Below are 15115 nucleotides of genomic sequence, written 5' to 3' on the forward strand. Positions count from 1 at the left end.
CACCCCTAGATTCGCTCTGCAAATGTTGTGGCAAACTGGCTCTCGCTTTGCCTCACGTAACGTTACTCCCCGACAGCACAGATGTCTCCAGCCAGGCGAGCGACCCTGGGCAGGGTCTCTTCATAGTCAGCCCAAAGGACAAGGTGCTTTTAGCATGCGACTCATCTAATCTGTTTTATAATTTACGGTAGGATGACGCTGCCCTACAAATGCCTTTTTGCCTCTGTTGACAGTAAAGGGATTTTAGTTTAAGATTATATAATTGTCCTTTACAATTATCTATGTCTATATAGATAGATACATGCGGAGAAACGATCAGGAGGACGAGAAGGAGGAAAGCCAAAACAAAGCCGTGTGCCTTGACAGCATGGTTCGGTGGTATCTGCAAGAGCAGAACCAAATCAGCTGCGACAAGGGTATGAGACAGGCAGGCAGGAAAGACAAAAGGACTGAAAAAAGAATAATAGAAAAATAAAGAAAAGGAGAAAAGCCATTTAAACTCTGACAGAAGAAGCTTTTGTGGCAAAGCACTTGGCTCATGGTGGAGTCTCTGAGCTGAACAGTGGCACAGTACAAAACATACAATTGTGCATATTCAGGGTCAATTTTAAATATAATGATTGCATTTTGGTACTCTTAAGACTATGAGCACAGTGCAGCAGATGAAGGGTGTGCAAGCGGGGGTGCCTCTACGCTGCTAATATAGTCCCTTGCAGCGATCCAAGCACTGGAAGAGAGTTTGCAACAGCCAGCCAATGCAGGACTATTTTAGACTGTGCTCGGTTACAGGAGATATCCTTTGGATGTTCAGTACATTCAGTTTCCTTCCATCCGCTCAATTTGTTCCTCCATTTGGCAGAGTGATTTACCTAATATGACACTTCCCTTCGGTAAACATACAGCCTGGCAAGCTAATCCAAGCAACTTACAGTGCTGAGCACAGAAACATTTTATTTTAATGGTGCTGTGTTGGAGAGGGCTGTTAGTTCGCCCCTGTCTCAGGTAGAAAGGTAATAACTAAGAGATGTATGGAAGTGACGCCTGTTACTACTCGTACAGCCCTCTGCCGTGCATAGCACTTGTCAGCTGCAGAAAGAGAGATGGGGCAAATGCAACTTGCTCAAACGCACGCCCTGCAAAGCCCAGCTGTACTTGTACTCCCTGCCAAGGAATCGGGCCTTGCGGGCATGCACAGAGCCCAGGGAGCTTGCAGCTAAAGCGCGGGGAGGGCCAGGGAGATGGGGGAGAGAGGCGAGGACACGCAGTCGCGGGGATCCAGCCAAGTAGGTCCCCGTCCCGCCAGCCCCGGTGGCCGCATGCAGGCAGGATGCTGGCGCTGCTTCCCTGCAGTGAGCACATGGGGACCGGGCCCAAACGACCACTTTCCTTTTGCCCCTTTTCGCAAAGGAGCGGCAAGAGGAGAGGAGGAGTGGTAGGGCAGGGAGGGAGTCGAGGACCGGCCAAGCTGTGCTTGCTCCAGGGCTTCCTGCGGCATCCACTGGGCTCAGCCCCCTGCCCCTTCGCAAAGGGGACCGGGGGGAAGGTACGGCTCTGCCACGCAGGCTGGCTGGGAGGGGAGCTTAACCCCCTGCGAGAAAGGGAGGACGCTGGGGCTGGGCTGCAGGGGCAGCATCCATCAGCCGGGCTGGTGCCAACGAGCTCAGTGGATGCACGGTGGCTCCGTGGGGACCCTGGGCCACGCTTCGGGCAATGCCACCTTTGAGCCCACGCTCGGACAGCCAGCTCGGCTGGGTCTGGCTCTGGCCACCCACAAGCGGCTGCCCGTCCTTGAGCTGAGCTGAGCTGGTTGGGAGAGCAGCGCGGCCCCGGGCGCCCGGCGCTGCAGCCCAGCCGCTGACTTCCCACCCCGCCGCCCTCTTTGCACCTCTGCAGCAAGGAAACTGTGCTGTGGATGACGTGACCACAGCCGAGGCGCTTGCACAGCAATACCGTCCGCGTGGTGACACGCAGCCCCGCAACACTGCGAGCGATACCGAAACAAGGAAAACCTCCTCCTCCCAGCAACCAGCCACCGAGCCCCACAGCCACTAGTTTGCTCTAGTTTTATGCTGATATCTGGTAGTGTAATGATACACGGTGGTTGGAGGAGAGTATCAAGGTCTCCAGGAATCATCAGCTAATGGGATTAAGCCTTGAGGCCGAAGCATGCAGTATTTTAAACCAGACCCTATAGAAAGACAGGGTCCTCTCGCAAACAGCAGAGCAAAGCAGCGCAGCCAGGATTTTACCCTTCCCAGGAACGCTCCTCTTCCAGCTACTAGCTTACGGTTTGCCTTCGTTTGTATCAAGGCAACGCGGCCGTTTAGAGATAAATTTGCCCAAGAGAGGAAAAAAGAAAAAAGGGTAAGGGACTTTTTTACTGACAGCAGCTTAGAAAAAGGCTGGCACAGAAACCTGCTTTCTGAGCAAAGGCGCTAATGGCTTTGGCAGGTTTGACCCTGTTACCCCTCCTTAGTTTCAGCCCCGGCTAGGGAGGCTGCAGGAGGCAGGACGGGTCACACGGCCGCCTCCAAGGCTCGCTCGCTCCGCAGCGCGGGCTCTGCGCCCCGTGGCGGCAGACGGGGGGGCGGGCAGCGGCTGCTCTCTCCGGCTGCACCCAAGCGAAGCAAGCAGAGTCAGCCTTTCGGGAAGCCAAAAAAAGACTCGGCCCGGTTTGATTGCAATTCTCTTGCAATCAAAGACGAAAGCCTCGGTGTTCAGAGGACGAGCTCCTTGCCGCGGCTCTGTGCCGGGAGGAGGGAGGCCACGCAGTCAGCCTTCTCCTCCGAAACCTGCTTTCTTCCTCCCCCCATCCCCAGCGCTGGACAACTTCCCCCGTCAGCCGCGTTTGACGTTATTTTCCTTCTGTAACTTGCAAGTCGCTGGGATTCCTGTTTCCTGAGCTCTGCGGTACCGCACAGGGCCCGGCGCGCCCTGAGCTCAGGCGGCGGCAGCCCCGGCAGCCCCGGCAGCCCCGGCAGCCCCAGCCCCGGCAGCAGGGCTGTCCGAGGGCTAGCAGGCTGCAAGACGGGCAGAAACGCCCCCGATGAGCAGGCGCCTCCCAAAGGCTACGGGCTGCGCCAGGTGTCTGCAGAGCAGCGCTTTGTAGCCGGCGACCGGGGCCAGGTTAGTTGACAGCTGAACGAAACGGAGAGCGACAGGAAGTCTGGCCCCTCTCTTTGAGCAGGGGGGGACGGGACAAGGGTCCCCGGGTGAGGACCGCTTCCCTGGGCCACCGGTGGCTCGGTCCCCCGGGCTGAGGACCGCCAGCCCCACCACCTCCGGCCTCAGGCCAGGCAGCAGGAGCTGCCGCTCTTCCACGGGCTCCTCCAGGGCCAGCAGCAACGCAAACGCCAGCGCGCTGTCGCGTCTCAGTCCCGTTTCTGGGATGTTTCTAGGCTGACGGAGGGGGAAAGAAAATAAAGATAAAAGGCAATAAACGCAACGAACAGGCCGTCAAACCTGCAGCCCAGCGCAGCCCGCAAAGACCATGACCGAGTTACCCAGTTGCATTCCTGCCTTCATTTATTTATTTATTTTTAAACCTTTACGTTTCACTCTAATAGTGAAAAAAAATCTCTCCTGCTCGTCCCTGCAGCAAGGAACTATTTTTAGCACTGCTAACGAACGACTAGAAAATGGGGTGGAGCAGCCAAGCCAGTTACGCGGGCTCCCGGGCGCCCGCAGCGTTTATCTGGCCGTCGGAGCGAAAGCAGGAAGGGGGCCGAGGAGCAGAGAGCCTCCCCGCAGCTGCGGCGCAGGCACGAGAAAACGCCCGCTGCTGCGTCCTGGGACGCGCGCGGCTTGAGACCTACGGTCACTGCAGCTTGTTAAAAAGCCCCCAACAAGATACGCGTGTCAAACGCTTGCAAGAGACAATGTTTTTCTCCATGTTAATCTCTGAGCAAGGTGTCTGAAGCGCATCTGCCCACCAGAAGAAAAATAAAAAAGAGAGAGAGAGAGAGAGAGAAGCCATCAGCATAAAGAAACTATTCTAGACTAAAGCAGCATCCCCCGAGCTTTAGAGACTCTGCTTAAAGGAAGACAAATACTTGTTTTCTGTAGGGTAAATTGCTCAGTAAACCGCCAGAGACTATGAGGCCCCAGCCGTGCTTTCGAGAGGTCCCTGCAGGGGCTGCGCGGGCAGCCGGGGCCGTCGGAAGCCGCGGACGGAGGGTGAAGCGGGCCCAGACCGCACGCCAGTTCTCGGCCCGTCCCCAGCGCGACTGCCGCGTTGGGAGTGGGAACCGAAAACAAACGTAGGAAGCAGCAGATGGTGCTCGCAGAACGGGGGACGGCGCTTGGCCAAGCGCTTCCGAGCGCGGGAACACGGGTCCTGCGCGGGAAGGAAGAGGCAGCAGGGCACCACGGCCGCGCATCAGCATCAGGAATGCAGTGCAGAACCGCTCGGGATGAACGATGCTGTCGAGGAAAGAAATACAAGCCTGCCTGGTCTGGGGAACTGCTGCAAAGCGCTCAAATCTCTGTTCTTGCTACGTCATCGAAGGCAAAGCTGTGCGGGCAGGTTCACTGTGCTTATTGCAGAAGAGAAGTAATAACGGCTACAAACGCTGCACCTCCCCGAGGGCTCTGACAGGCGCTCGCTCGCGCGTCTCGCAGCAGGGCCGTACGGCGAAGCACCCAAGCGATACTGCCTCTTTCCCCAGCCCTGCGCCCCAAGGCCCCCGCTCTAAGCCCCGAGGAAGGGCGCCCCGCTCTCCCCGGGCGCTGCGCCCCTTCCTCTACCCAGCACGGTGGCAAGGACGGCACGCTGCCGAACCTTGCAGCATCAGCTGCAAGCGTCCCCACGGCGAGGGGCAATCGCTGGTGCCTTGTGTCCTTTAAATAAGAGGTACACGGTGATATCTCACCTTGAATGTTTCCAGCTGTGACATGCACAAGACCAAATTGTTCCAAGGAACATTATGTTTTAAAAGCATTTAAATATACTGTTATATGTTTTTCCAGATCTTAAGGCTAAATCGCTTAAGCATTTTCCATTGTGAGAGATGGCACAGAAAAAATAAATTTATACTGTGTTAAAGCAGTAACTTCACTGGAATTACAGCACACAGTACTAAGGCTGATGTATGAAGTACAGCATGGAAATCTGTGCTTTAGCTCATAGAGGAAATCAGACTGTATTGCCATGTAGCCTTTAAAAAAAAAAAAAAAAAACAGTGAACGAAGAGATTTGTGGGTGCAATAACAAAGGAGAACTAATTGGAAAGGTACTCCCAAAGTTACAAGAGAAGAAATGCAATTTTGAGGAAATACTAGAAGCGAGATGAGTGATTTTTCAGTGCTTGTCTACAGGGAGAAAGGACACTAGTTGACATTTTGTCAGCTTAGTTAGAAATGGTTCCCCTGGATGTGATCTCAGATGTGTTGGTCTAGCCTGTGTATTTGCTGGGGCAGGCTTGTCCGATACAAACTGGGATTAGTCATCAGAGTGCCACAAATATCTAAAGTTGTCAGACCCGAGTTAGTTATTAAAAAAACCACACTCAAAGTGTTATGACTGGGGTAGACCAGTGGCGATGTAGGTATTTGATATAAACAGGACCATAAACACTTACCTCAGCTAAGCTGTGGATTTCAAGGATTAAATTTCCTTAAACAACTGCACAGAACTGTCACATAAAATTAAGAGCGCTCCTGTATATTAAATGAATATGCAGCTAATGAAGAAGCAATCAAATAAAACCAAATCTTTTTTATCCTTAGGATTTGCTATAAAGGCAGTAGAAAGCAGTATTCCTCTTCCTGCAGGGATTACGTAGGCAAGCCCAAATACCAAAATACCAATCACATGATGTTTTACTCACAGTAACTTCAGCAAACATATTTGCCAAGGGTGAGTGGTGATGTGAAGGGGAAGATCTGAATCTGCAGCGTTGCTGTACAGTTTATAGCTGCCGCTCCAGCTGGACAGAGAAGCACTGAGGACACTACTCCGTCCCCTTGTTCCGAGACGCAGTTACTGTGAACACAGTGAGCATTGCTTGTTCCAGTGGCCAAGCCCTCCAAGTTCAACTATTTAAAATTCAATCACATAGGGTTTATTTAGAAAGAGAACCTTATACCTGCAGAGATGCTGGAAAAATAGACTATTCCCAGCTCTAGCTTTGCTCATAGTGGTATTTTTCTTATGTCCAGCGAGGACCTCAATTTCCTCCCAGATCTATTGTTAATTCACTGTATTTTCTAGACGATGATTATGAGAGGCCAAAACAGAGCCTTAAGGCATATGCCTGTCTGAAGAATGACTACGGTTACAAATTACTGTACTTCCAAAATATGAATATGATAATGTGCTTTCTTGCCTGTGGTTGCCTTGAAGTCCCTTGCAAGCAGAGTCACTGTCTTAGGCTTTTCTAAACAACAACATGGAACTACCAAATCAGGATATGAAGCCGTAGCACTGAATTTCATGCCAAATGCATCCCTCTGCAACAGAGCTGCGTTTCTTACCAAAAGATGGTAAACGAACAAGCGTAGGAAGATTGAAAGGACTCTTAGCACTTTTTAAGAGAGGACTAAGTGAAAGTCCTTCAGTAGACAGCATATCTTCATACCAAATATACTCTGTCAGGTTTAATGCAACTATGAGAAATTGTTTAATGAACAGAGGAAGATTATTTTCATTCCTAAAAGAGTAAATAGTACAGGCATTCTTCCAACTGAGAGAAAAAGCACAGAATAGCTGCAGTCCATTTCTTCTTGATTCACAGTTGCAAATGATCAAAGTTCACAGGAAGAGCTCGCTCTTTAGGAATAAAGTAGAAACATCCAGTTGCTAAAAGTACAAATCTCGTCTTCTGTCATGAGTCTGTATACCTGAAAGATACAGCAGGATCAGGACTGTGAAACAGCATACTCCATGCAATCTTTTAACATGTTGTGCACACAGAATTGCACCTTTTGGCCTTCTCTGATGCAACAGGGCCCTAACGAGAATAGCCAGAATGAGCCACCCAGTCTCCCCAAAACATTGCACGCCAGAGAACCCACGTCAGTGTAACAAAGACCGGATACAGCCTCAAGAGACAAATAAAAGTTAATGGGAGCCTGAATGCTCTGGGAATAATTTCCTAAAAGAACAACTCTAACAGCGCGGTGGATTTTTCAGTGAAAACTGGAGCAATGCTAGCGCACAGGCCAAACGGGGAGCTCAGGCTTAAGGTGGACGCTTGAAAAACAAGGTGAGGGATGTCATCATAATGGCTGCAAAGCCATGAACTCTAGCAAGCACACACCTGACCACTCTTGGGGACAGGTGACAAACACAGGACCTGCAGAAAGATGTAGCAGTACATCGGGATTTCATGGGCAGCGGAGCTAACAAGTTTCTTCAGTTAAGGTCACAGTAAAATCTACCATCTTACAGTTGAAATCTTTCAGGGATCTAAAACGTGGACAGACGGTGCAAAATAGGCATGTTGTGAAGTGGTAGGCAGTGGTACCACTGCAGAAACTAAGACAGGAGGAGTTAGAAAATTTATCTCATTTTAATAGAGTGTTTTCTCTCTTTCCCGTAAATGTAACTACAAGGGGCAATGTGCATGCCTGTGGGAAAAACAAGCTTTTGAAATACAGCCTGGAAGCAAGCAAGCAAGCAAGAAGCTTTAATTCTGCGCAAGAAAGGCAGCTGCCCTTTACAGCTGAGGATTAATTTGTTCCAAACCTGCTAGTTCCATAACTCACCTGCGGCAGCATGGCTTGCACTGGGATTTTCTGAGCCTTGGTAAGAGCTTGCTTTCCTCTCTTAAAAAAATAAAATACTGGAGATGAGCAGAGATTTAACACAGAGCTAAAATCAGACAGTAGTTCCTAAAGAAACCTTGTGCTTTTGCAGCCCAGCCTATAGCACAGGTGCTGGGGAGCTCTGTGCAGTCTGGCACGGCAGTATATGCTTCCATAAATATAAATATCAGCTGTTCTTAAACATGACACAGCGCAATGAGAAGTATATTTAACAGTTACAGCCAAAAAACAGGGACTCCAACAGCCAGACTAGATGCATACATCCCAGGGATTTGCCAAAGACTCCCTGTGAACATGGGCTAGTTGCTTATCTATTCTTCTTGGATTGCCTGATAAGCACACATGCAGTGTTACATACGCAGTGTTACGAGGCTCTTTGAAAATTCAGAAGGGCCTTGTAAACATCCTAAAAGAAAAGGTTTTAAGCTGAGATGGTTGAAGGATGTCAAATTTTATTTTCTTTCTTTAAAGTTTTTTGAACTCAAGTTCTTCCTGAAATTTTGAAAAGTCCACTGCTGTTAGTACCGTTTCCCTTCACTGGATTCCAAGACTGGTTTTATGAAATACCTCCTTTTTGGGAAGCGTCAGTTCCAGGGCTCCCAAGCCTTGATAGGCTCCCGTTGTCTCGCTTAGGGTAAGGGGGGACTTAACCATCTTAAATTAAATCTGAGAATTCCAGATGGTGTCCTTAAAGTAATTAGATTGTCATTTAATAACTGGAAACAGTCAAGGGTGCATGTCTGTGCAACGCGCATACACTCTCAGCTAAATCCATCTACCATAAGCGGAAAAAATATATTCCAGCTGAAGACCCACTCTCCACTTTCCATGCCTGGGCACAGACAGGCATTGGAAACTATAGTAGGGGCAGGTTAGCAACATACCTACAGCTGGGATCCTTGTAACACCGTAGCTTCAGTATAGCCTTACAAGGGAAGCTATGGATAAAACTGCATGCAGACAGATTTTAACTCATATTCTGCCACATTTCTGCTAATGCAGATTAGAAACTGGGTGACCAGTAGGCATTTCACAGTTGGCTGTTTTTCAAAACTCAAGAGTCAGGATTGCTTCTTCACGTGCCTTGTCCTTTATATCTAGGAGCACCAGTTAGGACATGCTATATTTTTCCAGCAGACTCCCTAAACAATTTCACAATCCTTTTTCTTGGACACCAGTGCCAAGTTGAATATCTGGGTAATGCCCAAAACCAGCAATGCAGACATCCCCTAAAAGAGCACCAGGGCCCTGGCCTGGAAGCCTGATCCCAGAGAACTTCCCCAATGCAGAAATTACTTGTAAGGGAGCAGCTTTATCCAACAAATCTAGATGCCTCAGAGATGCAAGCTCTTGGGAACTAGACTTCAGTCTGGCTGCACATGTCAGTTCTGGACTATTCTGGCGGGAAAGTAGACTCAATGCAGTCACCAGCCACCTCTTTTTTATGTGCTGGCAGCACCAACCATTGCGATTCCTATTAATTGTTGATAAACAAGCAAAATCATCACAACTCCTGCATGAATTGCGTTTTCTCTGGCAGGTCTGCCTTAGAGAGCAATCACAGCCTTTGACACACAGGGCAGCGGCATTCCATAGAACGCAGCAATTAGCTTGGAGACAAAGCTTGATAAAGGCTGCAGTTTCACGTCCGGTACTCAGAGTACCATTAATGCCCCACAGAATAAGTTAGGTTGCTCAGGTCCCTTACCTGGACACCCCTTTCTAGTCATAATATGGAAGCATGATGGCATTGTGTGCACTGAGTATCTGCTGCTGGAAGGAACCACCTACAAGCTAGAAATCCTGCTAGCACTGAATAATATAAATATTCACTTAAAATATCTCCACAGTGTAAGCCAGAAGATAAAGAACTGTACAAACTGGTAACGCATATTTTTTCTTAAGCTGTACTATACAGGCAATGAATTCCACGTACCACAGTACAGAGCATTGATTATCTACTGAAAAAAAAAACCTTTCTACGAGCTGGGCTGAAGATGACTGGTTTTTCACACCTTTGGAACACACTGTATTATTTTGTGTCTTTACATAAGATGTCATCAAAGAAGGAAGTGATAGTAAATGTTTCCTTACCTCCCCCAGGAGTTAAACTTTGACTTATATTTTGTAACCTAGCAGGTCCAGTAATACAAGCAGAACTAGAGTGTTGCTTCATGGTACATTCCTGCATGGATGTTAGGCACCTTTCCTGTTGCAGAAGACCAAGAAGAGAACCGTACTTCCTGTCAGAGATCGGTTCATCTGCCACGTGCAGGTCAGGCAAGGTATGATGATATACTGAGCCAGAAAGACTGGGCGAACCAATTGAAGGGAAGGGCCATAAATCCGCAGGCTGAGTTGGATGACTCCGCAGAGCTGATGGCTGGTATTGGCCTGCCAGACCAGCAGCAGAAAAATTCAGACCAGAATTTGACATGCTTGTAGCAGAAGATGATGGATATGGTTTGGAGCAGTGTGAAGAGAAACTCCACTGATGGGGAGACATGCTATCTAGTTTAAAAAAAGAAAAGGGGGGAAAAAAGGCATTTGAAGTCCTATTAATTCTTACTTTTTTCCAGCACAAATTCCAATGGACTTCTAAGGGAGATCTGCAAGACTGCATATTCATTTTAAAGTGCTTATTCACTTTAGCACTGCTTATCTTAAAAACCAACAACAAATCTATACCAAAAACAGACTAAATCACCACTATCAATACTTCCAAACAAATATTACACGTTTTTTCTTAGAGGCCACTGGCATAGGCAAGGTTTTAATAATCACAAGCTTAGACAAATATCTTCTTGCAAAGATGACAAAAATACTAAAGTCATAACGCACTTAATGCATCTGGGAGTGATGGAGGCTCCTGACTGGAAAACAAGGGCCTAGTGCTGCTGGCCTGCCCATGCAGAGATTTGGGAGGCACCTCAGCAAACACCATGATTTTTCCAGGAAGTCCCAGCTATATAACCCAGGGCTTTGCAAGCATGATTTTGTTGCTTTCTGCTCACGCACAGTTTCAAACTCTGTGTTTCGACAAGGCTGCACAGGCATACATGAGAAAACGCAGCACACTGTCTTCAACTCCTCAGCGAAAACTAGTCACCCCCGTTCTGACACAACCCTCTCTCATAGAAAGCTGCTCACCGTTCTTCAGGACAACAGCCTCGCTCTTGTGCTTCGTGCTCAGGTCTTGGGGGTTCTTGGCATTGCTGAGAGCTCTAGAAAAATGTTCATCTACCACACTGTTAATATCCCCTTGGAAATATGTAAACACAACACTCTGAGACCCCCATTCCGTTTTCACAGGTTCTTTGCTTTTACATGGCTTTGGAGAGAGCTTCCTTGTTTCCTCCATTTTCAGTAACCACCAGCCCCTGCCAAAAAAACAAACTTTAAAGAGAAGTACTATTCAACTTAAATTGTATAGCAGTGAGCCCATTTTCTTCCTGAAACTGGCAGGACCAGAAGAACTGTTATTAGTAAGATTAGATTCTTCATCTGGGTTTTACTTCTTCCGCTCACCTTTTCTTTAGTGATTTTCCTATTACATACTTCTAATATGAAATAAATATAAAACAAAATGAGAAACCTTTCAATCTAACCCATGCAAAACCCAAACTTTTGCTGGTTAGCTGCAAGTTTGATAACACCGTGCCATGTGCAGCATTAGTAAAGGATACAGCATCTTGAAAGCAGTGAATGAGTCAAAGAGATGCCAGGGTCATGATGGATATCAACCTTGCACAAGTCATCTGTCAAAGCATGGGCTCTAGTGAAGAATACATTGGGCACCTCTGTCCACCAGCTGCCATTTCTTACCCCTGCCTTCCTCTGTCTTTGTAACGCTGGGCTTAGGACCTGGTACTGTGCAAAACCTGCCCTCAGGATGAAACTGTGCAAAAAGAACCAAGGCACTTAGACAGCCAACACAGGCAACACAGAGGCAGTATTAGTTCTGCATAAAGTTCAGGGTGAACTTATCAAAATGCATTGTCTAATTCTGGCTTCTATGATGTTGAAAAAATATTGACAAAGTGAAAAAAATTTAAAGGAGAAAAAAGTAACTGGAGCTGAAAAGAATCCCTCTACTATAATGAGAGAATGAATAAATTTTGGACGAAGGGAAGTTTAAAGTACCTTGATCACCGTTAACATACACTTCTAGAAGGAAAAAACTTCTGAGAGTAGTTATCTGTTTCACCTATTAGAATGAAAAAGACATTCCAAGATTAAATCACTGGAAATTCAAACAGTGGCAAATTCAGGTTTCAAAAAAGGAGGGGGGGGAGGACGGACTTAAAACAAAACAGAACAAAAACAGCTTACCTGGGAACATGATGGGTTTGTCAGTCAGTTAAAACTTTGGAAGCAAGACTGCTAAAACATATGCTGTAGCTCAACCAGAAGTTATGGGTTGGAGGCAAGAATTACTCTAAAGTAATCTGCTGTGCAGGAAAGTCAGTAGAAGACAGTAAGACTCCTTTTTGTTCTCCTCAAAATCTCTGCTGCCAGGTTTGGTAAGAGTAGGACAAGGAGCATCAGTGCTCGCACTGGAGAAGCATTCTTTTGAGGCATTTATGCCATTTTTGGCTGCAGGGGTGCTAGTTCTGCAGCCAGAGCTCATATGTTCTACTGTCACCAAAATCACGTTTAGCAATGCTCGTGCTAGGAGTGCAGTGAGAAATGCCTGCTGTTTTTATTCAGCTTTTCAGTGTCATTGTCAGTGCATCACGCAGGGGAACTGATTTACCTTGGTAATGAAAAGAAAGCCGTTATTTTTCCTGGACTAGGGAAGCCTTTGGTCTATGGTCAATTTTATCATGCAAAACCCAATGAGTCATTAGATTTGTGTTTCAGCCCAACCAATCCTGTAACGGTCAGAGATGCTTAACCCATTCCCCTATATTTCTCTCTCTCTCTCTTTTTTTTAAATCATAAAGCCCCTATCCTCGAGCACTTCCCGATAAACACGACATTCATCTGTTTGTCTCTGAAGGGTTTTCTGAAGCATCTACACAGGTTGCCTCTGGATTGTCTCTCAGTTTTTCTTAAGCATGAAAAGAGTGTTTAGGTTGTAAATTCAAATATTCAGATGTTAGGAAACAGGAGGATTAGTGTTATCGAACCACAGTCCATCCACCTTTTCATGACTAAGCTTTATGATCTAATCCTTGATTATATCATTTACTTCTAGTCAATGAACCCTCAAAGCTAGGTCAGAGTCTCTCTTCCTTTCTTCTTAATTTTTTTTTCCCCCCTACTGTCCACTACCCAGTCATCTAAACTCACATTTCCCCATCTCCTGCAATCCTTCCATCTACAGGCTTCTCATCCATTTTAATCATTTACTTCCACCCCTATACTCCTGTTCCCCCACGTACTGTGTTCGGTCCTAATCCCTTCTCATCAACAACTGATTCATGTTCAGACTCCAGAGTTCCCCATTCCTCATCTTAGACTTTATTCCTGCATCCTTTCCCCAGCTCCAGTCTCCTGTCCATCCGAACACAGTGGCAGATGGGACACAAGCTGGTTGATCACCAGTTAGGAAATGTGAGGGGCTGCTCTGCAACAGCCTCTGTTTCAGAAGATCGTTTTTCAGAACTTCAGTGGTGGCTGAACTTTCACAAAAGCAGCAAAATTAAGCAGAAAACATTCCTCGTGATTTACAAGTACCTTCCAAAGTATATGGGAGAGCGGGAACTAACACATCTCAGCTGAAAAACTGGAAGAATTTTAAGCACAGGAACAGACGTGATTCCCCCCCCCCCCCCGGCTTGTTTTAGAAAGCAACACACTGTTCAGGTTGGGAAACTTTTTGGTCGCTCAGCTGGAGGCAGACGCTTGCCACGGAAAATTCCAACCCGAGTGCTGACAACTTTGCCAGACTTTCACCAACTATATAGTGAGAACGGAAAACATCAGGCAATCTCAATAGCAAGCAGCAAAACAGTTCTCCCTACACTGCTCCACCGCTACAAATCAACATACAATTCAAAAAGCATCAACTCTGGCTCAAAGGACCATTTCTCTTGCTCCTCACTCACTACATGCCTGTCACTGTGTCTCTATACTGCTTTATTAACATACTTAATTTACTCAACTTACTCCTTTACCATTGTTTATCAGTGTGTATTGGTTGTCACTCACATATGGAGAGGAGCGTGACAACTGCGCAGTTGCAATGCTTAAAAAAAAAAAAAGAACGCGTTCTAGACCAAGAATGCTGATTTATCTGTTCATTACAGCTTCCCTTAAAAACCTCTTGTGCCTTCCAACAAGTAGTTATAAGACAGTTGGATATAACCTAGGTTATATCTCAGTTCTCTCAGGTGAATCATATGCCAATGCCACAAGAGTCAGGACTTAGATTTGGAACACCGCAGTTTTCATTATCTGAACTTCCCATTCTCCAGCAGGAAGTCTACCAAAAAAAAAAAAAAAGGCAGAAGTCCTCCCAGTTTGTACCTGCTACAAACCGTTGCCAAAATATTTTCAGAAGTGGAACAGTTCATGATGAAGTACTCAACTACCCTTAAATTACTCTCAGAATGGGTAAATTATGACAAAATAGCATGAGTAAGCGTCAGACTTTTGTCTTTCGGTGGGCAAGGACGCATCGTCAACGCAGGCTTAAGAGATGGTCAACTGATGAGGGACAATGCTGTAGAGTATTTTTCCACACGTACAAACCTTGTTCTATTAAGAGGGTCCCCTTTCCAAGTACTATGCAGTAACTCCACAGGTAGACACTGTCCTTCATTAAGGATCTTTCAGATAAGAGAGTATTTGAGAAAGTCACTGAACACATTGAATTTCTCATCGAATTCTCTTACCTTAACTCACTGTCAAGAGCTGTGTCACACTGGTAACATCTTCCACAGGCTGGATGGTCATACTGTGTCCAGCAGTTTGTGATCCTTCTCCTGGATAGATAATATGCGCTCTGCAGTGACTACAGGAGGAGACGAGCAACGTTCATGAACTCCCTACATGCTTTCTAGCCTCTAGCTGTGACTGAACTAGGCGTTTCCTTCAGCCTAGCTACTAAGAATGCATGCAATGCACTCCAACAAGTCAACCAGGTTGGGAGGTTTCAGGAATGAGGAAAATAAGATTTTAAGTCTTTTTTTTTTTTTTTTTATGACAATGTGTACACAATCAAGGAGACAATGTCTGGACTTCAGAAGAGTTTACAATAAAATGATAAACAAATTATGGCAAAGAATCAAAACAGGATCTTGGCCAAGGTCAAAAAGAACTCTCCTATGACAAGTTACGTTATACTCAGCATTAAGTGCTGACTACAAACGCCTGCTGGAGGGAAAAGGTCTTCTGCCTC

General features: G+C 46.8%; 1 protein-coding gene across 2 annotated transcripts; it reads right to left on the reverse strand.

Annotated features, from left to right (window-relative positions):
• Positions 1-6607: 6607 nt before the first annotated feature.
• Positions 6608-14865, reverse strand: VGLL1 (vestigial like family member 1). 2 transcript variants are annotated; one of them, XM_068956613.1, is made up of 6 exons: positions 14610-14821; positions 11911-11974; positions 10918-11147; positions 9862-10278; positions 7708-7767; positions 6608-6840 (listed from the first exon to the last, which is right to left on the reverse strand). In XM_068956613.1, exons 3-6 carry the CDS (start codon positions 11126-11128, stop codon positions 6800-6802), a joined length of 729 nt encoding a protein of 242 aa, XP_068812714.1. In that variant the 5' UTR covers positions 11129-11147; positions 11911-11974; positions 14610-14821; the 3' UTR covers positions 6608-6799. The 2 variants fall into 2 exon arrangements, with proteins under 2 accessions (XP_068812714.1, XP_009683167.2); XM_009684872.2 differs by lacking the exon at positions 11911-11974 and having other exon boundaries at positions 14610-14865.
• Positions 14866-15115: the final 250 nt, after the last annotated feature.

Source organism: Struthio camelus, chromosome 11 (assembly GCF_040807025.1).
Source record: "Struthio camelus isolate bStrCam1 chromosome 11, bStrCam1.hap1, whole genome shotgun sequence".
Classification (NCBI taxonomy): domain Eukaryota; kingdom Metazoa; phylum Chordata; class Aves; order Struthioniformes; family Struthionidae; genus Struthio; species Struthio camelus.